Source organism: Eleutherodactylus coqui, chromosome 2 (assembly GCF_035609145.1).
Source record: "Eleutherodactylus coqui strain aEleCoq1 chromosome 2, aEleCoq1.hap1, whole genome shotgun sequence".
Lineage (NCBI taxonomy): Eukaryota > Metazoa > Chordata > Amphibia > Anura > Eleutherodactylidae > Eleutherodactylus > Eleutherodactylus coqui.
Window position 1 is genome coordinate 341,858,417 of NC_089838.1, and position 23,340 is coordinate 341,881,756.

Below are 23,340 nucleotides of genomic sequence, written 5' to 3' on the forward strand. Positions count from 1 at the left end.
ATATGGCAGCAGTGTATACAGTGGGGACAGGGGGTGTATATATATGACAGCAGTGTATACAGTGTGGACAGGAGGTGTGTATATATATGACAGCAGTGTATACAGTGGGGACAGGGGGTGTATATATGACAGCAGTGTATACAGTGGGACAGGAGGTGTATATATATGACAGCAGTGTGTACAGTGGGGACAGGAGGTGTATATATATGACAGCAGTGTATACAGTGGGGACAGGAGGTGTATATATATGACAGCAGTGTATACAGTGGGGACAGGAGGTGTGTATATATATGACAGCAGTGTATACAGTGGGGACAGGAGGTGTATATATATGACAGCAGTGTATACAGTGCGGACAGGAGGTGTGTGTATATATATGACAGCAGTGTATACAGTGGGGACAGGAGGTGTATATATATGACAGCAGTGTATACAGTGGGGACAGGAGGTGTATATATATATGACAGCAGTGTATACAGTGGGGACAGGGGGTGTATATATATGACAGCAGTATATACAGTGGGGACAGGAGGTGTATATATATATGACAGCAGTGTATACAGTGGGGACAGGGGGTGTATATATATGACAGCAGTATATACAGTGGGGACAGGAGGTGTATATATATGACAGCAGTGTACACAGTGGGGACAGGGGGTGTATATATATATGACAGCAGTGTATACAGTGGGGACAGGAGGTGTATATATATGACAGCAGTGTATACAGTGGGGACAGGAGGTGTGTATATATGACAGCAGTGTATACAGTGGGACAGGGGGTGTATATATATGACAGCAGTGTATACAGTGGGGACAGGAGGTGTGTATATATATGACAGCAGTGTATACAGTGGGGACAGGAGGTGTGTATATATATGACAGCAGTGTATACAGTAGGGACAGGGGGTGTATATATATGACAGCAGTGTATACAGTGGGACAGGGGGTGTATATATATGACAGCAGTGTATACAGTGGGGACAGGAGGTGTATATATATGACAGCAGTGTATACAGTGGGGACAGGAGGAGTATATATATGACAGCAGTGTATACAGTGGGACAGGGGGTGTATATATATGACAGCAGTGTATACAGTGGGACAGGAGGTGTATATATATGACAGCAGTGTATACAGTGGGGACAGGGGGTGTATATATATGACAGCAGTGTATACAGTGGGACAGGAGGTGTATATATATGACAGCAGTGTATACAGTGGGACAGGAGGTGTATATATATGACAGCAGTGTATACAGTGGGGACAGGGGGTGTATATATATATGACAGCAGTGTATACAGTGGTACAGGGGGTGTATATATATGACAGCAGTGTATACAGTGGGGACGGGGTGTGTATATATGACAGCAGTGTATACAGTGGGGGCAAGAGGTGTATATATATGGCAGCAGTGTATACAGTGGGGACTGGAGGTGTATATATATGACAGCAGTGTATACAGTGGGGACTGGAGGTATATATATATGACAGCAGTGTATACAGTGGGGACAGGGGGGATATATATATGACAGCAGTGTATACAGTGGGGACAGGGGGTGTATATATATGACAGCAGTGTATACAGTGGGGACAGGGGGTGTATATATATGACAGCAGTGTAAACAGTGGGGACAGGAGGTGTATATATATGACAGCAGTGTATACAGTGGGGACAGGAGGTGTATATATATATATGACAGCAGTGTATACAGTGGGGACAGGAGGTGTATATATATATATGACAGCAGTGTATACAGTGGGGACAGGAGGTGTGTATATATATATATGACAGCAGTGTATACAGTGGGGACAGGAGGTGTGTATATATATATAGACAGCAGTGTATACAGTGGTACAGGGGGTGTATATATATATGACAGCAGTGTATACAGTGGGGACAGGAGGTGTATATATATGACAGCAGTGTATACAGTGGTACAGGGGGTGTATATATATGACAGCAGTGTATACAGTGGGGACAGGAGGTGTATATATATGACAGCAGTGTATACAGTGGGGACAGGGGGTGTATATATATGACAGCAGTGTATACAGTGGGGACAGGGGGTGTATATATATGACAGCAGTGTATACAGTGGGGACAGGGGGTGTATATATATGACAGCAGTGTATACAGTGGGGACAGGGGGTGTATATATATATGACAGCAGTGTATAGAGTGGGGACAGGAGGTGTATATATATATATATATGACAGCAGTGTATACAGTGGGGACAGGGGGTGTATATATATGACAGCAGTGTATATAGTGGGGACAGGAGGAGTATATATATGGCAGCAGTGTATAGAGTGGGGTCAGGGGGTGTATATATATGACAGCAGTGTATACAGTGGGGACAGGGGGTGTATATATATGACAGCAGTGTATATAGTGGGGACAGGAGGAGTATATATATGGCAGCAGTGTATAGAGTGGGGTCAGGGGTGTATATATATGACAGCAGTGTATACAGTGGGGACAGGAGGTGTGTATATATATATGACAGCAGTGTATACAGTGGGGACAGGAGGTGTGTATATATATATATGACAGCAGTGTATACAGTGGGGACAGGGGGTGTATATATATGACAGCAGTGTATATAGTGGGGACAGGAGGAGTATATATATATATGGCAGCAGTGTATACAGTGGGGACAGGAGGAGTATATATATATATGGCAGCAGTGTATACAGTGGGGACAGGGGGTGTATATATATGACAGCAGTGTATACAGTGTGGACAGGAGGTGTGTATATATATGACAGCAGTGTATACAGTGGGGACAGGGGGTGTATATATGACAGCAGTGTATACAGTGGGACAGGAGGTGTATATATATGACAGCAGTGTGTACAGTGGGGACAGGAGGTGTATATATATGACAGCAGTGTATACAGTGGGGACAGGAGGTGTATATATATGACAGCAGTGTATACAGTGGGGACAGGAGGTGTATATATATGACAGCAGTGTATACAGTGGGGACAGGAGGTGTATATATATGACAGCAGTGTATACAGTGCGGACAGGAGGTGTGTGTATATATATGACAGCAGTGTATACAGTGGGGACAGGAGGTGTATATATATGACAGCAGTGTATACAGTGGGGACAGGAGGTGTATATATATATGACAGCAGTGTATACAGTGGGGACAGGGGGTGTATATATATGACAGCAGTATATACAGTGGGGACAGGAGGTGTATATATATATGACAGCAGTGTATACAGTGGGGACAGGGGGTGTATATATATGACAGCAGTATATACAGTGGGGACAGGAGGTGTATATATATGACAGCAGTGTACACAGTGGGGACAGGAGGTGTATATATATGACAGCAGTGTATACAGTGGGGACAGGAGGTGTGTATATATATATGACAGCAGTGTATACAGTGGGGACTGGAGGTGTATATATATGACAGCAGTGTATACAGTAGGGACAGGGGGTGTATATATATGACAGCAGTGTATACAGTGTGGACAGGAGGTGTGTATATATGACAGCAGTGTATACAGTGGGGACAGGAGGTGTGTATATATATGACAGCAGTGTATACAGTGGGGATAGGAGGTGTATATATATATTACAGCAGTGTATACAGTGGGGACAGGAGGTGTATATATATGACAGCAGTGTATACAGTGGGTGTGTATATATATATGACAGCAGTGTATACAGTGGGGACAGGAGGTGTATATATATGACAGCAGTGTGTACAGTGGGGACAGGAGGTGTGTATATATATGACAGCAGTGTATACAGTGGGGACAGGAGGTGTGTATATATATGACAGCAGTGTATACAGTGCGGACAGGAGGTGTATATATATATGACAGCAGTGTATACAGTGCGGACAGGAGGTGTGTATATATATATGACAGCAGTGTATACAGTGCGGACAGGAGGTGTGTATATATATATGACAGCAGTGTATACAGTGGGGACAGGGGGTGTGTATATATATATATATGACAGCAGTGTATACAGTGGGGACAGGGGGTGTGTATATATATGACAGCAGTGTATACAGTGGGGACAGGGGGTGTGTATATATATATAAGACAGCAGTGTATACAGTGCGGACAGGAGGTGTATATATATGACAGCAGTGTATACAGTGGGGACAGGAGGTGTATATATATGACAGCAGTGTATACAGTGGGGACAGGGTGTGTGTATATATATATATATATATATGACAGCAGTGTATACAGTGGGGACAGGAGGAGTATATATATATATGGCAGCAGTGTATACAGTGGGGACAGGGGGTGTGTATATATATCGCAGCAGTGTATACTGTGGGGACAGGAGGTGTGTATATATATGACAGCAGTGTATACAGTGGGGACAGGAGGTGTGTATATATATATGACAGCAGTGTATACAGTGGGGACAGGAGGTGTATATATATGACAGCAGTGTATACAGTAGGGACAGGGGGTGTATATATATATGACAGCTGTGTATACAGTGGGGACAGGAGGTGTATATATATGACAGCAGTGTATACAGTGGGGACAGGGGGTGTATATATATGACAGCAGTGTATACAGTGGGGACAGGGGGTGTATATATATGACAGCAGTGTATACAGTGGGGACAGGAGGTGTATATATATGACAGCAGTGTATACAGTGGGGACAGGAGGTGTATATATATGACAGCAGTGTATACAGTGGGGACAGGGGGTGTATATATATATGACAGCAGTGTATACAGTGGGGGACAGGGGGTGTATATATATGACAGCAGTGTATACAGTGGGGACAGGAGGTGTATATATATGACAGCAGTGTATACAGTGCGGACAGGAGGTGTGTATATATATATATATGACAGCAGTGTATACAGTGGGGACAGGAGGTGTATATATATGACAGCAGTGTATACAGTGGGGACAGGAGGTGTATATATATGACAGCAGTGTATGGAGGGTGTATATATGGACGGCCGCGGTGTATGACGAGGAGGCCGGCTGCTCTCTGTGACTGGACGGTGGACGCGGCTCCGTCCTGCCCCTCACTCACCTCCTGGGGACCCTCCAGCCGCCATCTTATCACCGAGCCCCCCCTCACATCACAGTGTGACGTCACAGCGCCGGCAGTGGGCGGGGCCTGACGTCCTCACGTCATACGTTACCTCAGGAAGCAGAAGTTACGCGCGGCACGCCCGGTGACGTCAGTGGTTCCCACGACCGGCGTCAGCTGGCGGAAGTCAGTGTGTTGATGCCGCCATAGCAGCCTTGGCCGCTGGGGGCGCTGTGGTCTGACTGCATGGAGTTTGGATGTTCTTTGGCAGTTGCTGCCGTGGGTTGTGCTGCAGAGTGCCTTAACCCTTTCCTCTCCGGCTCCCCGTTCTCTCATAGCGCTCATGTATGTTGTGGATTCCGTTAATTAGGCAGCAGATACAGACATGTCCGCCTTGGTGATAATGAAGTGTGCATTAATATGTTACAGCATGCAGGAGGCTGCAGTGTCAGGACCACGCCCAACATGGCAGCCATGCGGAGCATCTCAGTGCTGGGCCCCGCCCCATACGGGGTGTAAGGGAACCTGCCACACCGCTATACGCCAGGTGCCGGAGCCGGGCTCACACAGCGCCCTCTGAACACCGCCCAAAAATGGAAAACCGCACTGTTTTCAGAGTTTGGCGCGCAGAAGGTCCTATCCAAGTCTGTGGGAGGAACAGAGTCGCTGCTTCCAGCGTGGCACGGCCTTCAGAGGGCGCGAGTGCAGGTGAGTATAAACGACTCCCCGTCGCCCCCTAACGGCCCGAGTACTTCGTTACAGGGCCCTGGCAGGTTCAGCCGTCTCCTCTGCACCCTAAACCTTCCCAGATCCGTTACCCGCTCCTCATAGGACATGATTTGCAGACCGCTCGCCATCTTGGTAAGGCTTAAGTCTCACGGCCGGATTTCTGCCACGTATCACAGCTCAGACATCCGCGGCGTTGCCCGCAGCTATTAGGTACTATCGAACCTCATAGCCCAATGCTCGCGGTGCGGAATTCCACCCAGTGAACCAGTGAACACACCCGTTATCGCCCGCGGCATGTTCTATTTGCCGCGGGTGTTTGTGCGGACGGCTTCCATTGCAGTCAATGGAAGCCGTCCGTCATGCTATCTTCCGCTGTAGCTGGCGCGTCACATGACACTGCCGGCAAGCCATGCGCTGTACTGTGCTTGCGCGCTGTCACGGGTTGCAAGACGTCGGGTAGCGGATCCGGACGTGAGTATGGGGTCTCGGGGGGGGGGGTTGCCGTAATGGACTTTGCTGCGGATTTCCGCTTGCGGTGCCCGTCACGGCCGTGGGCACTAGGCCTAACTCTTCTGTCAACTTGCTCCAGAACTGACCCCAGTATTCCAGATGAGGTCTGACTAAGGAAGAGTAGAGGGGGATAATGACCTCACGTGATCTAGACTCCATGCTTCTCTTAATACATCCCAGAATTGTGTTTGCCTTTTTGGCTGCTGCATCACACTGCTGACTCATGTGCAGTCTGTGGCTATTACAGTGATGGCGAACCTTTTAGAGACCGAGTGCCCAAACTGCAACCCAAAACCCACTTATTTATCGCAAGGTGGCGGGGCTTATCACGACGTACTATTTTACCCCGGTCGTTCTGAAAAGGACAGCGCTGTTCCAAAATAGACAACATGCAGATTTTGACTACTTTTCGGATGTGGAAATACTGCAGAATGTCCGCAGCGGAAATGTCTGTGGAAAATTCTGCAGCATTTCCGCATCCAAAAAGCAGTCAAAATCTGCATGTTCTCTATTTTGAAACAGCCCTGCCATCCCACGGCGGCCCCCAGCGTAACAGCGACGCCGCACGGCGGCCCCCTGCGTAACAGCGACGCCCCCGCAGCGGCCCCCTGCGTAACAGCGACGCCCCACAGCGTGTATTATGTCGCCACCCCTTACTTCTGGGATGTGCAGCCATTTATGACCACTCTTTGAGTACGATCACTCAGCCAGTTGTGAATCCACCTAACAGTTGCCTTGTCAATCCCAGATTTGGTCATTTTTTCAATAAGTATGATATGAGATACTTTGTAAAATGCTTTACCAAAGTCAAGATATACTATATCCACCGCATTTCCCTGATCATCCCACTCGGTAATTCTGTCATAAGGAAATTAGATGCTTCTGGCATGACTTTTTTGTTACAAACCCATGCTGGCTCTGGTTAATTACTCCATTCTCATCCAAGTACTGGCATACATGCTGTTTAATAATTTGTACAAAGATCTTTCCCGGTATAGAAGTCAGGCTCACAGGCCTGTAGTGTCCTGGGTCCACATTCTTCCCTTTTTTGAAGATAGGGACAACATTTGCCCTTTTCCAATCTTCTGGGACTTCTGTTCTCCAGGGATTGTCACAGATTCTGGCAAGTGGTTCAATAATAACCTTTGCTGCTTCCTTTAGTATCTGAGGATGTAATTCATCTGGGTATTCTTGTATCTTGTCACCACCAGGCTGATGGGTGGAGATGGGCAAGAATACCATTTATCTGGACCTGGAGACTTGGATTCATTTAAAGGGGTTGTCTCGCGGCAGCAAGTGGGGTCTATACACTTCTGTATGGCCATATTAATGCACTTTGTAATATACATCGTGCATTAAATATGAGCCATACAGAAGTTATTCACTTACCTGCTCCGTTGCTGGCGTCCCCGTCTCCATGGCTCCGTCTAATTTCTGTGTCTTCTGGCATCTTTAGACGCGCTTGCGCTGTGCGGTCTTCTGCCTGGTGAATGGGGCTGCGCGCGCCGGAGAGCTGGTCTGCGCGTCGCCATCGAAGCTCCGCCTCCGTCACGTGGTGCCGATCAGCCAATGAGGTGGCTGTATCGGCAGTGGAACGCGGAAGACAGAAGAAGAAACTCCATGGTGCACCATGGGAAGACCCGCGGTGCACCGTGGGAGAAGACCAGCGGCGCCATCTTTAAAAGAAGAAATGAAGAAGCTGCAGAACGCTGATGCAGGTAAGCGCAATGTACTTTTTAAAAACTAACAAATGCTTTCTTTTTAACAGGGCAGAATGCAGGGGTCCATTTAAAAAAAAATAAATTCGCTTTCGCTGCGGGACAACCCCTTTAAGTTAGCCAAGTGAAAGACCACATCAAAATCCGCACCAATGTTGCAGATATTGACATGTTTTCTGATGCGGTTTTGATGCAGATTGTTCGCTGCGGACAATCTCCACTTTTTTTCTGCTATGTGGCAACATACCCTAATAAGGGAATTCTGAAATCCTTATGATGTAAATATGTGTGCGCTATATAATGGATTCATATAAATGGGTTTTAACAAGTCTGATCTCCCCCATCATGGAGTATAACACAAGTACAAGCCATCTAGGTGGGGCTATCAGGTCTTCTTTAGCTTTTGCCCATTCCAACCACACATTGGGCTAAGATCTCAATGGATCGGCCTGGATCTTTCTTCTGGATATCAACCTCAGAGTAGCAGCACAGATCAGCGAGGCACTAGAGCAGTATATCTTTGAACCTCTGTTAATGCCAATCGCGATAATTGGTCCAAACTCCTACCTTGGACTGAGTTTGCTCACTACAACCTTGTTTCTGAGTATTCTGGTAAATCTCCATTCTCAACAGTCTGTGTTCGATGCCTGAGTGCACCTCTCTGACTTTCAGTATAGTCGAGATTGTAATAGTATCCTCAGTAGTGCCATAGAAACATAAATGTAGGACAGATAATGTAATACCCACCAAAATCCAAGATAGCCTTAAGGCAAGAAATTGGCCAGCTCCAAAACAGCCACCACCACCCGCCTCCCCAAGGAAAGAAATGAGGTTCAAGAGTAAAAGGATAGGAGGATGAGGTGCTTAGTGCTAATACGGGTGACTGTTAATGGTAATTAAAATAAAAGAGCAAACGTCCCTAGATAGGATCAGGGGAGAAGACACCCCCCTCACCAACCTCTCCGAGGAAATCCAACAGAAGAGCAGGTCGAAAAGGGTTCCACATGATGTCAGTTTGGCGCGAAAATAAGTCACTGCCTGTGCAGCCGATCGCTCTGTGCTAGTATTACCTTGGTTAGTTGTTTCTATCTGAAAATTCCCTTCAGTTGAATCATGTGATCTCATGGTGGTCACCCTGAGAACTTCTACTCTTAATGTTCTCCTAAGGGGTCACAAGAACTCAAGTCACTGGAACTTCCTGTGTGATGGATTGTATCACCCATGCTTCTCAGGGGGACATTAACTCCTATCAGAAAAGTGATGTTGATCGCACAGGTATAATAGAGATCACACCTCATCCTCCTTCCTGGATACTTATGGGCTGTAGTTTAATTAGGTGAATGTAGAGGGAAAGTATTAAGATGGTTTGTCTTACACTTGTTATTCAAGGGTTAATATAGATCAGTTGAAAGTTCATGGAGCTATGTAAACTGGACTGAGCTGTCCTTTCTTCTTTGGGATAGGGGAGGAGTGTTTTCTGGAGACCATATTTTGGCATCATATCTGGATTTTTGTACGCATTAACAAAGCAGTAACGTATGCATTCATCATATTACATATTGTCACATTTTTATAGCACTGTATTTTACTAGTGCGTAAAGGTGTGATGTAGAGCGTTGTGTACTGTGATTGGACTACTCTACCTTTCTCTCTTCTTTGCTTCTTTTCTATAAAACCTCTTGTGGGGTTGTCTTCGTCACACTTCCAAAAAAAGGTGATACTCAAGAATGTTCCAATTACACCACCGTCGCCCTCCTACCTCACACAAGCAAAATTCTTTTAAAGATCATACAAAAACACATCGCGACAGTTGTTGAATGGGAACTGCCGGACGTTCAACCTGGCTTCCGCAAAGATTGTGGCACCAGAGTAGATCCCGAACCTGTGCTGGATCATGGAGAAGACCCGAGAGGATTAAAAGGACGTCTACATGTGTTTCATCGACTATAGCAGGGCATTTGATTGTGTTGAACATGACAAGATTTGGAAGTGTCTTAAGCAAATGGGTGTCCCAGAACATATTGAATTGCTTATAAGGTCGCTTTACAACAGCTAATGGAGACACAGATTGGTTTGAAATCAAGAAAGGCGTACGGCGAGGCTGCATTCTATCACCAGTCCTCTTCAATCTGTAAGCAGAAACGATCATGAGTAGAGATAAGCGAGCATATTCGCTAAGGGCAATTGCTCGAGCGAGCATTGCCCTTAGCAAGTACCTGCCCGCTCGAGAGACAAGATTCGGGTGCCGGCGGCGGCTCCGGAGTTGCGGCCGCAGAACTTAGAGCCCTGCTGAAACGCGGGGGACCGCCAAAAGCAGGTATCGGAGACCCTCCTAAAGGAAGCAGCGCTGACTGTGAGTGCCGGTGGCCCGTTCGGTCGCCGGGGCACTCTGTAGCTCACACCAGGCACCAACACAAGGAGCACACAGCCACTCACCTAAAGCTTGGTTACATCATCGGAGCCCATGCAGGTTCCAGAGGCCCAGACTTCAGGGCGCCATGGCCTACACGGCAGCCATCTTAAAGTGCAGCCTATAAAGCAAGGTGAAGCCGTGGGCTTGAGTTTCGGGGGAGGGTGAAGGGCACACGGCGGCACTGAGCGGAGGTCTGTCTGTCCACTCCAGCCAGCAACAGCGGGCAACATTAGGGAGGTAATAAAGCATACAACTACATGCGCTGCTGCTACAGAAATCTGCTGGTGGGGGAAGAACAGAACAAAACCCTCCAGAACCCAAGGCAGCCCTCCTAACCTTACCAGACCTTCCTGAATGGGAAATATCTCCTTAAAAGGGTTGTCCCGTGCCGAAATGCAAAATTTTTTTTTTAAACATACCCCCACCTTGTGCAGCGTTAAAAACAATCCCTTTGTTATTTAAAAAAAAAAATCGCTTACCTGCATCACCGTTCTGCAGCTTCTTCTTTTCTTCTTTTAAAGATGGCCGCCGGTCCTTTCCCAAGGATGCACTGCGGTTTTCTCCCATGGTGCACCATGGATTTTCTTCTCCTGTCTTGCGTTCGAACTGCCGATACAACCACCTCATTGGCTGATCGGCAACACATGAGGGAGGAGCCAGCACGCAGCTCGTGAGCCCGGAGGGAGACAGAAGAAGAATCCGGCGGTGCACAAGCGCAACTGTTCGTGCGACTAAGAAGCAGCTTTAGTCGGCGCCATGGAGACGGGGACGCCAGCAACGGAGTGGGTAAGTGTATAACTTCTGTATGGCTCATATTTAATGCACGATGTATATTACAAAGTGCATTAATATGGCCATACAGAAGTGTATACCCCCACTTGCTTTCACGGGACAACCCCTTTAAGATCTGGTGCTGACAAGAAAAAGAGAAGGGTCAATCTTGACCTGTAAGCACTCAGAAGATCAATATAATTCTGGTTGTTACGAACAAGAGAACATTTCCATACATATGTAAGCCACCTGATAACCAGATAAGACCCTGTACAAGATATAATTCACAACAAACTCCCGCCTCCGGCTCTAGGGCACGGTCCGCTCTGAAGGTCTCCAGCGACGTTCAGTCTGTGCACCTATTGCTGACTGTCTCGCCCCTCATCTAGGGAGTAGTTCATACACAGTTAGTGGAATGATCACGATCTGCCCATGAGCTGTGCTCTGAACCCGTCCCAGTCGCCAGAACAGAGATGCTTCTTATCACCAAACTCGACGAATACAATAATATGAATACCTAATGTGTCCAGGAGAATCAGCAGACAGAACAAAGCACAACCTCCGGCCACTCAGTGTACCTTACCAGAACTTTTCTCGAGCAACCAATTCACCCCACTTTCTCAAATGGAGCAGCCATCCCAGGGGAACCTTTCCTCACTGGCCAGACCACCGACCTATCTACAATGACTCAAAATAACAACCTCTCAGCATCAGAATCTAAGCTTCTTACATCAAGAAATTGTTCCGAGATGAGCTCCAAACTGTGGTGCATGACATTTCCAAATAGAATAACGACTTGGGTCAACGCACCAATGACCTTGAACATCAGACCGACGACATTATTGATGCACTAGACCACGAGCGAGCAAGATGGGATGACTACGCTGAAAGAGTGGAAGCCCTTGAGTTGAAGTGTGAGGATCTTGAAAATCGAAGCAGAAGGGCAAATATCCGTATCCGGGGTCTCCCTGAGTCTATTACCAACCCGAAGAAGGCCACCATTAACTTGTTCTCCGCCCTCCTCCCCCAAGTGGCACATGACTCTTTCCGCATAGACAGAATTCACCGGGCCCTTTCAAAACCGACTAATTCAGATCTTCCAAGAGATACAATACTAAAACTTCACTACTCTAAAATGCGGGATCAACTCTTGCTGGCCGTCCGTAACCTGGATAAATTGCCAGGGGTCCCCCCCTCGGTTCAAATATTTGCCAATATTGCACCGTCCACCCTGGCTAAACGGCGAGCTTTGAGACCCATCACCCTCGCTTTACAACAGGCAAACATCAGATACGATGGAATTTCCCTTTCGCTTTACTTATCCGCATTAATCAAAGATCGTTCGCTATCAGATCACTGGAAAAAGAAAAGCACATGCTGGAGGAAGAACGAATTCCCTTTGAAGCTGAGAATGGCAGGTCCCCCAGACCGCAACGATCAGCTCGCTCCTGGACAATGCTGGGAAATCCTCGACACAGAGTGGCAACAGCAGATCATCGGGATCCGATAGACTGAGACAGGCTATGTAGTCAGATTTTCTCTTTATTGCACCTACTGAAAGATTGCAATTTTTTTTTCTTCTATTTTTGAGTCGCCCACTGAATGGCCTGGGCCGCTCTGTCCCCCCTTCTCCTGGCCCTCGGGTCACACCAGATGCTGATTACCAGGGGGAGGGGCCATTGAGCTCAGGGGGAGCAACCCCATTAAAATCGGCCCACTAACATTATACAAAGCCCCATGTGGCGGCCTACACCCAGCCTCCGTAGGAAGCTACATTAGGTCCACATTTGCTGTTGTTTGCTTGGGTGGGTCCCTGGGGCACGTGTTGTGCGCACTGATGGCCTCTGTTATTTTGGGGGGAAGTGGGTGCGCGCAGTACTGCTTCAGACACCACACAGATCCCATTCAGATTAGTGCAGATTCGCATATTCTTGATGACCCCTGGACTCTTTGGCTTCAATCTACTACATTATTTAGATCATTCTGTTTGGACGTTTCTCTTATTAACATGCTATATTTACACACTGGACGGGGCGGAGAAACTTGATGCCCACTCCCTTCCAGACTCAGGGTTTACCCCTTCTACATGTGTAGGGGAATACTCAGTCTGGGATTTCTTGGGTTTTGGAACCCAATACTACTCAATACTTTGAAAGTTCTTTCATTACTTATTTTGTTTTCACATATTATGTTGAAAGTCGTCTCCACATGTTGCTTGCCTGAAGCTCAGTGCTCCGCAGGCCCGCAAACTCCATGACGGATTGTTAGTGTAATTTGGCTGGCTCTCTCCTTCTCACAATGGTTACCATAATTTCACATAATGTTAAAGGATTTAACTCCCCACTTAAAAGAAAGAAAGCATTTATCCAGTACCTCAAAACTAAGCCCAATGTTATCTGCCTTCAGGAGACACACTTCTCCTCCTCCTCAGCCCCCAGATATCTGCATCCCCAATACTCACGAACCTACTCATCTGTAGCAGCGAAAAAACACCAAGGAGTCTCCATCCTTTTGCATAATTCACTCCCCCTCACGATCACCAAGGTTGAAATAGACCCCCTGGGTAGATTTATAATCTTAGAAGGCATACTATGAAACCAAAGGTTGGTTCTAGTAAATTCATATGCCCCGGTTATCAACCCCTTCAAACTGTTTTCCCAGATCTCTAGAAAACTTAAAACACTGCCTACTGGATGGGAGATTTTAATATGGTCCTCTCCCCTTCCCTGGATCGCTCATCCCACAGCTTAGATAAAATCAGCCCTAACCAATCAGCTTCGATAACCGCTACGCTGAAAGATTTGGCACTAGCAGATAGCTGGAGAGAGGTCCATGGTTCAAGAAGGGGATACACCTTTTTCTCGGCCCCGCATAAATCCTTCTCCTGTATTGACTGGGTGCTGGTTTCAACCCATCTGCTTCCCTCCCTCGCGCAGATGAGACATATTCCGTGTGCCTGGTCTGATCATGACATCCTCCTAACACATTTCCAGGATAGTCGCCATTAAAAAGAGGGGAAAAAACACAGGCCTCACTGGCCCTGGAGAGGCGCCTCGTTTTGCTCGAAGTGGCTAATCAGCAACATACTAGTATAGCCCTGATTAAAAATATAAGGGACAGAAAACTTCAGATCAACCTTTCATAACATCTCAGGCAGAGAGGGCCCTCCAGTGGACACAGTCCGTTTACTTCAAACTAGCTAACAAACCGGATAAGCTACTGGCAATATGACTCAGAACAAAGGAAAGGATTAACTCTGTCCACTCTATCAGAGCAGAAAATCGGTCGTGCACCTCGAATCCAGGTAAAATAAGCCAAACCTTTTACGACTTTTATAACAACTTATATAAATATAAACCTCAGAAATCCCCCTCTGCCCCTCAGGATTTCCTGAAGAACTTTACCCTCCCGCAGCTGACGGTCCCCTAGAGCGAGCATCTTGGCCAACACATCACCGTGGATAAGGTGGAGGAGACCATTAAGTCCTTAAAACCGGGTAAAGCTCCGGGCCCCGATGGTATGACGGCCTTGTATTACAAAAAATTCACTGCGTCCCTCTCTCTCCCTTTAACATATTTCTATAACTATATATTTTAGCAGGAAAGCTGGTCCCCGAAGAGTTTCTGAAGGCCCACATAACAGTTATTCCCAAACCAAATAAGGACCACACCTCACCCAAAAATTACAGACCAATGTCCGTTCTAAACCCAGACTACAAGATCCTGACCGGTATTCTAGCTAACCGTTTAAATGCCTTCCTTTCTTCACTGATCCACAAGGATCAGGTTGGCTTTATCCCCTCCCGACAGGCATCTGACAATATTAGAAAAGTCCTCAACCTTATCCATGTCTCAAAAATTTACAAAACCCTGCTAGTAATCGTGGCCCTGGATATTGAAAAGGCCTTTGACAGCTTCTCGTGGGACTATCTTTTCGCAGTCCTGGAGAAGGTAGGTATCCAAGGGAGTTTCATCACAGCGCTGCGGTCCCTTTACTCAACTCCCTCGGCTGAACTAAAACTCCCCTCCTCCATAGACAATAAAATATTTGTTCAGAGAGGAACACAACAAGGATGCCCCTTGTCCCCAGCCCTTTTCGCATTGGCGATGGAACCTCTCGCCCAGGCCAGTAGAAAAAAACCCGAACATCTCTGGAATTCAAGTAGGAGACAAAGAATATAAAGCTAGTCTCTTTGCGGATGATATTCTCCTTACCCTATCCAGACCCCTTACCTCTTTACCGAATCTAATAACAACCCTAGATGCGTTTGCAGAAGTCTCAGGTTTGGTAGTTAACATGGACAAAACAGAGGCCCTATTCCACAACATCCCTTCACACGCGCAGAAACTTATAGAATTAAACTTTGGCTTCAAGGCTTGCCCACATTATATTATTTACCTAGGCATTAAACTCACTCCCAATATAGAAGTACTATATAAATGGAATTACCCCCCCCCCCCCTTATTCGCTTCCCTAAAAGCAGAATTGAAAAAATGGAGCCAGCCCTCCCTCTCATGGATAGGTTGTATCCAAAATAATCGGGGGCCTGTCAGTGCCTAACCTGAAAAAATATTATTTAGCAGCCCAGCTATCGCAAATCCCACTCATATTCGCAGGCATGTGGAGACCTCTTTGGGTTGCGCTGGAGGCTTCTCTTTTAGCCCCGATGGACCTTGGGGCAATTTTCTGGGATAAAAACTGAAAATGTACAAATACCCACCACTTATCCCCACTAACCCACCACCAGTTTTTGATCTGGAGGAAAAACAGATTTAAATATGCCATGATGTTGCCTATCTCTCCGCTACTACCTGTTTTCCCTAACCAGGCGTCCCCCCTGAGTCTACAGGATGAGAGCTTCCTGTGGTGGAGAAATGGGAACATCACACGTCTATCGTTTTATGCCGCATGGCAAACTCCTTACCCCACAACAGCTGACCGACAAATACTCAATCCCGGATCGCTTATCGCTAGAAATGAGACAAATCTATAGTTTCCTTTACTCCCTGCAAGGACCTACCAGCCCTTCTGTCACTCCCACAGCCTTTGAAAGTTCCTGCATTTGGTCTCCACTTCAACCAGGCATGATATCTTCACTATATGCCATCATGAACAAACCCCTACGAGAAACCAATCTCCCCTTTATGCTTCGCTGGGAATCAGACCTCAGCATTTCCCTCTCTCTACCCCGATGGCAGCACTGCTGTACTTTCATTTCAAAAGGTAGCCATCAAGTAGCTCGTATTGAATCCTCGCTAAAGATCCTATATAGGTCATACCTGGTTCCTTCCACGATCCACAAATACTCCCCATCCACATCTCCGAATTGTTTCAGGGCCTGTGACAGCCTGGGCTCAATGGCCCACACATGGTGGACTTGCCCGTTGGTTAGGACCAGAGTTGAGCGAACATACTCTGCCGAGCTTGATGCTCGTTCGAGTATTAGCGTACTCGATGGTGCTCGTTACTCGAACGAGCATCAAGCCGTGTTCGACACCGCCCCTGTTTTGGCCCCTCACTGCCGCGACGCAGCGTGTGTCAATGGCAAATTTTTTGTCGAGAGAAAAAAAAGGCTCAGCACTCGACGTCCCACATACAAAAATGCTCGAGTCTCCCATTGTAGTCAGTGGGGTTCGTTACTCGAGTAGAGCTCTCGAATTTTCGACTCGAATAACGAGGACCCGAGCATATGGGTGCTCGCTCATCTCTAGTTAGGATGCTTTGGAGACGGGTGACCAGAATTATTTTTTGAGTCCTGGGCAGAACATTCCCCCTATCCCCATCTGCTTTCCTCCTGGCCGACAAGCCCTTGAGTTACAACAACCAGCAACATAAGCTTTCTCAGCATATTGGTATGGCGACTAAAATTTATATTGCTTCTCAGTGGCTGTCACCCACTCTCTCTTTTGGAGCCTATCATAGCAAGAGTATCGAGAATGATGCTATATGAAAAATTGTCGGCCATGAGGGGAGACAGTATGGAACTGTTCTTCAAGACATGGAAACCTTGGGTTGATCATCTAGACATACCGGGCATATCCAGGCCTCTTAGCTCGTAAGACGACGGACCGGGATTGATGATTGGCTTCCCGTGACGCCCTGGAGGTGGAGGGCGGAAAGCGGAATAGAGTATATGACGAAGCAACAGCGTTGGAGGGGCTGGGGGTTAGGGGGGATCGTCGGAAAACGCAAAGGTGAGAGAGGGGTGGGACGACAAGGACCTCACACAACACATGCCTCATGTAGGAGGATGGGGGAGAGGGGAGGAGAAGAGGAAGATTCGGAGTCTGACGGCTAACATCATAGAGCTCATCAAATCATGTTGAACCTTAGTTATTCATTCATCCTTTTTCTTTTCTATTTCTTTTTGGTATTTTTTTCCCTTTTTTTGTAATAATATTGATCTTAACATGCCCCCTGCGTGGGGAACTCATTAAAACAACATGCTATGTTTTATCACAAAGTTTCAATAAAATATTTTGAAGCGAAAACTGTAGCTTTCACAGATGACATCCTTTTCATTTTATCTAATCCAGAACAGTCTTGGAAAGCTTGATAACATTCTAAAATTATATTGCACATTGTCAAACTTTAAGGTAAACTTTTTCAAATCTACAATACTCAATATTACTCTTCCCTTAGACATTGCAAATAATCTTAAATCTAAATCACAATATCATTGGACAGACTCTCACATTGAATATCTTGGAATACAGATCACAAGAAACCTACATAACCTATATGACAAAAATGTTGCTCCTATACTAAAGGAAATTGCTTCCCTATTAAATGCATACAACATAACGGTTATTTCTTGGTTTGGACACAAAAGCCTTCTTCAAACATACATTGTTCCAAAGATACTCCATAAACTACAAATGCTTCCGATACATTTACCCCGCTCATTTTTCAGCAACATTAAATTGCTCTTCTCGAGATTCATTTGGAAACATAAGAGAACCTGTATAGCTTATCATCTGTTGGTTCAGACGAGGGAGAATGGCGGGATTAATTTACCAGACATGTTTCAATATTACAAGTCGCTTATGAATTATTAACATAATCTTCGGTGTTATGGTTCATTTTAAAACAGACAAGGTTTGACTAATAAATTGCTGATCTATTCTAAAAAAGTCTAGCAGTGCTAAATATGTATATATACAAAAATATACAGAAAAAGATGTTACAGTGGAAGTAAGGTTTACAGGCATGCACAACAGACATTACTTAAAATAAAGAGAAAACAAAATAAAGATACCAGATTTGGGATGGTCAGCCCAAGGTTCTGATTATGCAAAGTCACTGGAGAAAAAAAAACAGAAAAGTCCTTGCACTGTGGTATATCTCTCTGAGCCCCCAGTTTTTAATGTTTCCCCAGAACACACCTCCCTCGCCCTCACTGAGGTTATTCAGAGAAGGGTGGGGTAAACAGGTACATACCTGTGAAAAAATATAATTCCCCATTTCAGTCATATCTCAGCAGGAGATCCTACGATCGGAAATATATGCCTAGCATATTTCCAGTCATGATTTTATCTATTCAGCGATACCAAATGTGAAACCTAAATTATAACCAGGTATGCAGATATGCCATTTGGGGGTGTTATGGGGCCCTCACATCAATGAGTTTAGTGTTTTATTCAGCTGGGCCGCCAGGTTCTGAAAATATAATTCATAGTGGGCTAGGACCTTAACACAACCAATAATCCTTATTAAAAGATTTTTCCCTAATTTGAATCTTTGAGCCATAGCATCTGTGAGAACCCACGAATAAAAGAAAAACCCAGCTCTTAGGTGAATGATTTTCCTTAGACTTCATTAACAAGTAAATGGTCACACAAATGGTGGCCTCATGCTAATTCTAAACCACAAGGACAGGTGGGGAAGAGGAAAGGAAGGGGATTATTTACAGCTCTGGTTCAGGGTAAGGGGAGACCAGTTGCCTTTCTTGATGTGAGTATTCAAAAGGCCACAGGCCTGAATGGGATTATACAGCAGATACAAAAATGGATGCTGAATATAGGACTAATGCCTGACACTCACTACCAAAATGGCTGATGGCCTACCAGTCTCTATATAACACCTACTGTTGTGTCAGTGTTACCACCAGCAATTGTTAAAGGGGTTGTCTCGCGGCAGCAAGTGGGGTTATACACTTCTGTATGGCCATATTAATGCACTTTGTAATATACATCGTGCATTAATTATGAGCCATACAGAAGTTATTCACTTACCTGCTCCGTTGATAGCGTCCCCGTCGCCATGGATCCATCTAAATTCGCTGTCTTCTGGCGTTTTTAGACGCGCTTGCGCAGTCCGGTCTTCTGCCTGGTGAATGGGGCCGCTCGTGCCGGAGAGCTGGTCCCGCGTCGTCATCGTAGCTCCGCCCCGTTACGTGTGCCGATTCCAGCCAATCAGGAGGCTGGAATCAGCTATGGACCGCACAGAGCCCACGGTGCACCATGGGAGAAGACCCGCGGTGCATCGTGGGTGAAGATCCCGGCGGCCATCTTGGAGAAGGAAGAAAGAAGTCGTCGCAGAGCGGGGATTCGGGTAAGTAATATATATATATATATTTTTTTTTTTTAACCCATCCCTTGGGTTTGTCTCGCGCCGAACGGGGGGCCTATTGAAAAAAAAAAAAAACAGTTTCGGCGCGAGACAACCCCTTTAACTATTCTGGAGACCATGACCTAGGAATACTGACAGGAAAGTTCATACCTCCTTGAGAGGGAAAAGGGTGAAGAACGGGAAGATTCCTTGGACTTGACCCAGTTTGCCAGCACCAAATATATTGTGGTTTAGAGAATCTACATCTTTGATGAGTCGTTACAGGTATACAAGGCTAGAGGTGCTTTTACACAAGAACAATTATCGCTATTGAATGGAGGCAGAGTGGCTGGGGATCGTTTCAGCCCACCCGGCCCTCTTCACAGTAATTCCTCGTTTACACAGGACAACTGATGGCTAAATGATCTTGAACACGCAGAACATTTAGACAGGCAGATCACTGCTGAGAATCGCTCACTTCTCCACATTCTATGTGAAGTGCTGAGCGAGGAGTGTGTAGATGCGGCAAGAAGTTAGCAAACCAGCGACCAGTTTTATGCTGGTTGAAAGAAAGCGACAGACGAAAAGTGAACGAACAGTAAATGATGGCTGTGCTTTTTGACGTAACGATTATCGTGTGTTTTCGGTCATTTGAATGAATTTTGTGCGATAATCGTCCTGTGTAAGTGGTCCCTAAACAGTCGTTCTGTTTACACGGGCCGATTCATCGCTTTCTGCATGCATCTCACTCGTTCAGTTGGTGCATTTACACTGAACGATAACCGTTCAGACTCTTGCTGCATCGCGGGAATCCGAATATGTAAATAGGACCTTAGACGTTCCTATCAAGGGGTGTAATGACTAAATTTCCTCAGTGGGTGCAGCAATTCTAATGAACACTACAGCCATAAGAGTAATGACCTCTGAGGCAGAAGCGGTTGTGGTGGCAGTGTTTGCTATGGACAGACACAATGGTTCTTGGCACAACGTCTTTTATTAACTCTAATGACATTAAAAGCTGATAAATAAAACAGTAAGAACAATATAACATCTGCCGCTCACAGAAAACCCCCGGCTGACCCCCATCCATCAAGGCTCCTGTCCAGGAAACATGGGGTGACAGTCTCCTGGGGGCTCATCCACGGGAACACTACCTGCGTGACAAAAGGCCAGCATTACTGATGTGTTACACGGTATCATAAACTGTACAAGGGTCAAAACACATTCCAGTCTCCTGTCCCGCCATCCTCTCCTGTGGGTGCATCCAAGTTCTGAGGTCTCCTCATTGTTTTCTAAAAAACTACTTCCCCCAGAAAGCTGAAAGTATTGTCACTTCTCAACGTAATCTCCCTCGTGACATACATAGCTTTCACAACACCAACGCCATGATTGCATGGTTACAGCAAACGATTCTTGAGGGGTCTGTTTTGCCTGTTGGAAAAGAGTGACACGACTGTAAAACGTGCGACCACGGAGATCGTCCTTCTGAAAGACGGCATCCATGCCTCATCTGTTGTGACAATTGACAGGATGAAGGCACCATTTATGCAATCGGCACATATCAAGATCACCTGAAACACTGCCTCGCATGCAGCCTCGTGATCATCGGTCAACATTCACAGCACCCTTCTGGAGGGAGCTTTGCACGTCTGCAGGATAGTGTGCACAGATCCTACAGAAATGCCTGTCACGTCTGTCTCCTGAAATCTGTGGTTCTACAGGTGCTCTGGAGTTCTCCTGCTCAGGTTGTAGGGATTGTGCTGGCTGGGTGTGTCTCCAGTCAGCCAATCACTCCAGGTCAGTACACATAAAAGTTGTCTTCCCAGGTGTGAGTATGGTCCACTGTCTTCCCAGGTGTGGGTGTAGTCTGTTGTCTTCCCAGATGTGGTCAGCTGTCTTCCCAGGTGTGGGTGTGGTCAACTGTCTTCTCATGTGTGGGGGTGGTCAGCTGTCTTCCCAGGTGTGGGTGTAGTCAGCTGTCTTCCCAGATGTGGTCAGCTGTCTTCCCAGGTCTGGGTGTGATCAGCTGTCTTCCCATGTGTGGTCAGCTGTCTTCCCAGATGTGGGTATGGTCATCTGTCTTCCCAGATGTGGGTATGGTCATCTGTCTTCCCAGGTGTGAGTGTGGTCATCTGTCTTCCCAGATGTGGTTGTGGTCAGTTGTCTTCCCAGATGTGGGTGTGGTCAGCTGTCTTCCCAGATGTGGTTGTGGTCAGTTGTCTTCCCAGATGTGGGTGTGGTCAGCTGTCTTCCCATGTGTGGGGGTGGTCAGCTGTCTTCCCATGTGTGGGGGTGGTCAGCTTTCTCTGTTCTCATTCTCTCTCTGTGTGTGGTGTCAGCAGGTTCTATGTATGTTGGCTGCAAGAAAGGTTTGTGTCTTGTGATTTTGTTTGGTTATGTCGCTGGACTCCTGGTTAGTGTAGGGACTAGCGATATAGCCAGGAGCCGTGACGTGGCCACTAGCTTCCGTATTTTAGCCAAAATGTCAACTAATACCTGGAATTTATAGCATTAACATCTGCTACTAGTGTTTGTGTATTGGCTGCTGTATGGTGTGATCATGGCTATAAATGTCATCTTATCCTGTCCAGTTGTCCCTGTCAGTGATGGCATGTGTATGCCTCCTAATCTGGGTGCGTGGGTTCCTAGGGGCAGCAAGGGCCCAGTTCCGAAAACCGCTAGGCCGCACCCTTATTGGGTCGATGTCCCCGCTCAGGTAGGTCTGTGTCACTTACCCTAGTAGAAGATAGGGTGAGGTGTTAATCTGTGGTAGTTCACTTGGTGTTCCCTATCAATCTGGGTCATGTTTGTGTAGGCCCGGTACCCACTTGACCACATGAACGTAACAATGCTGAGTTTGCAGGCACTCTTTTCCACAGTCCTTCGGCACTTCTCCATAAGTACTTGTTCCACCATGTTGTTGGACCTGCTGGCGTGTGGCCGAGGATCCTGTTTTGTTAACACACAACGTTCGTACATCTTTAAACTGTCACACCTGAAGACATTTTGCACGTGCATGATACCTTCATCACATGTCTCACTCAACTGATGAATGTCAATGGGTGTCATTCCACGCAAGTGAAGAAAAAGTATTGGGCATTGTTTCTGGAACATGAACGTTGCCATTTTAGGTACTGAAAACACTTCTACCTCCCACCGCTGTCACGTGGATTCTATCCACTGGACGATATCGCCATCTGTCTCACTTATCCATGAAAAATAACTGCATCCTCTAAAATGTGACCCATGTTTCTATCTGCTCCTACTCCAGAGAAAAATAATTAGGAGACCTAAGAACTTGAAGGAACCTTATATAAGCAACCACTCCACCCTTTCCTGTCAATTCTCATAAACAGTCCAATCTTTCCTGTTCTCCAATCACTCCACCCAGATTCATACTGCTATTTAACCTCCCCACCCCAAATGCTGTTTATTGCGTTAATCTAGGAGCTGAAGCCTTAGCTCATCAATTCACTAATTGACTTACTGATGAATTCTCTCTTGGTATTTTATGGTCTGACTGTCACAGATGACGGGTTTACGGGGCCAACAGTCGCCAACCTGTAACGTATGGCACCCAGGGGCAGATCGCAGGGTCAACTTA

The 23,340-nt window shown here is 46.4% G+C and overlaps 2 protein-coding genes and 1 long non-coding RNA gene across 7 annotated transcripts in view; 1 reads left to right on the forward strand and 2 right to left on the reverse strand.

Moving 5' to 3' along the window:
- CAMTA2 (calmodulin binding transcription activator 2) overlaps positions 1–5,124 on the reverse strand; it is a 107,718-nt gene extending 102,594 nt beyond the window's left edge. For 3 of the 4 annotated variants that reach the window (XM_066593905.1, XM_066593904.1, XM_066593902.1), the window contains exon 1: positions 5,046–5,124. The gene's annotated coding sequence lies outside the window, so the exon portion shown is untranslated. The remainder of the gene's footprint in view (positions 1–5,045) is intronic. The other variant, XM_066593903.1, reaches the window with a different exon arrangement.
- LOC136613075 (uncharacterized) overlaps positions 1–23,340 on the forward strand; it is a 56,044-nt gene that overhangs the window by 14,180 nt on the left and 18,524 nt on the right. The window lies entirely within an intron of this gene.
- The window catches only part of INCA1 (inhibitor of CDK, cyclin A1 interacting protein 1), a 38,177-nt gene continuing 35,561 nt past the window's right edge, over positions 20,725–23,340 (reverse strand). For both annotated transcript variants that reach the window (XM_066593907.1, XM_066593908.1), the window contains exon 7: positions 20,725–20,890. In XM_066593907.1, the coding sequence (XP_066450004.1) occupies positions 20,795–20,890 (96 nt within the window). In that variant the 3' untranslated portion in view covers positions 20,725–20,794. The remainder of the gene's footprint in view (positions 20,891–23,340) is intronic.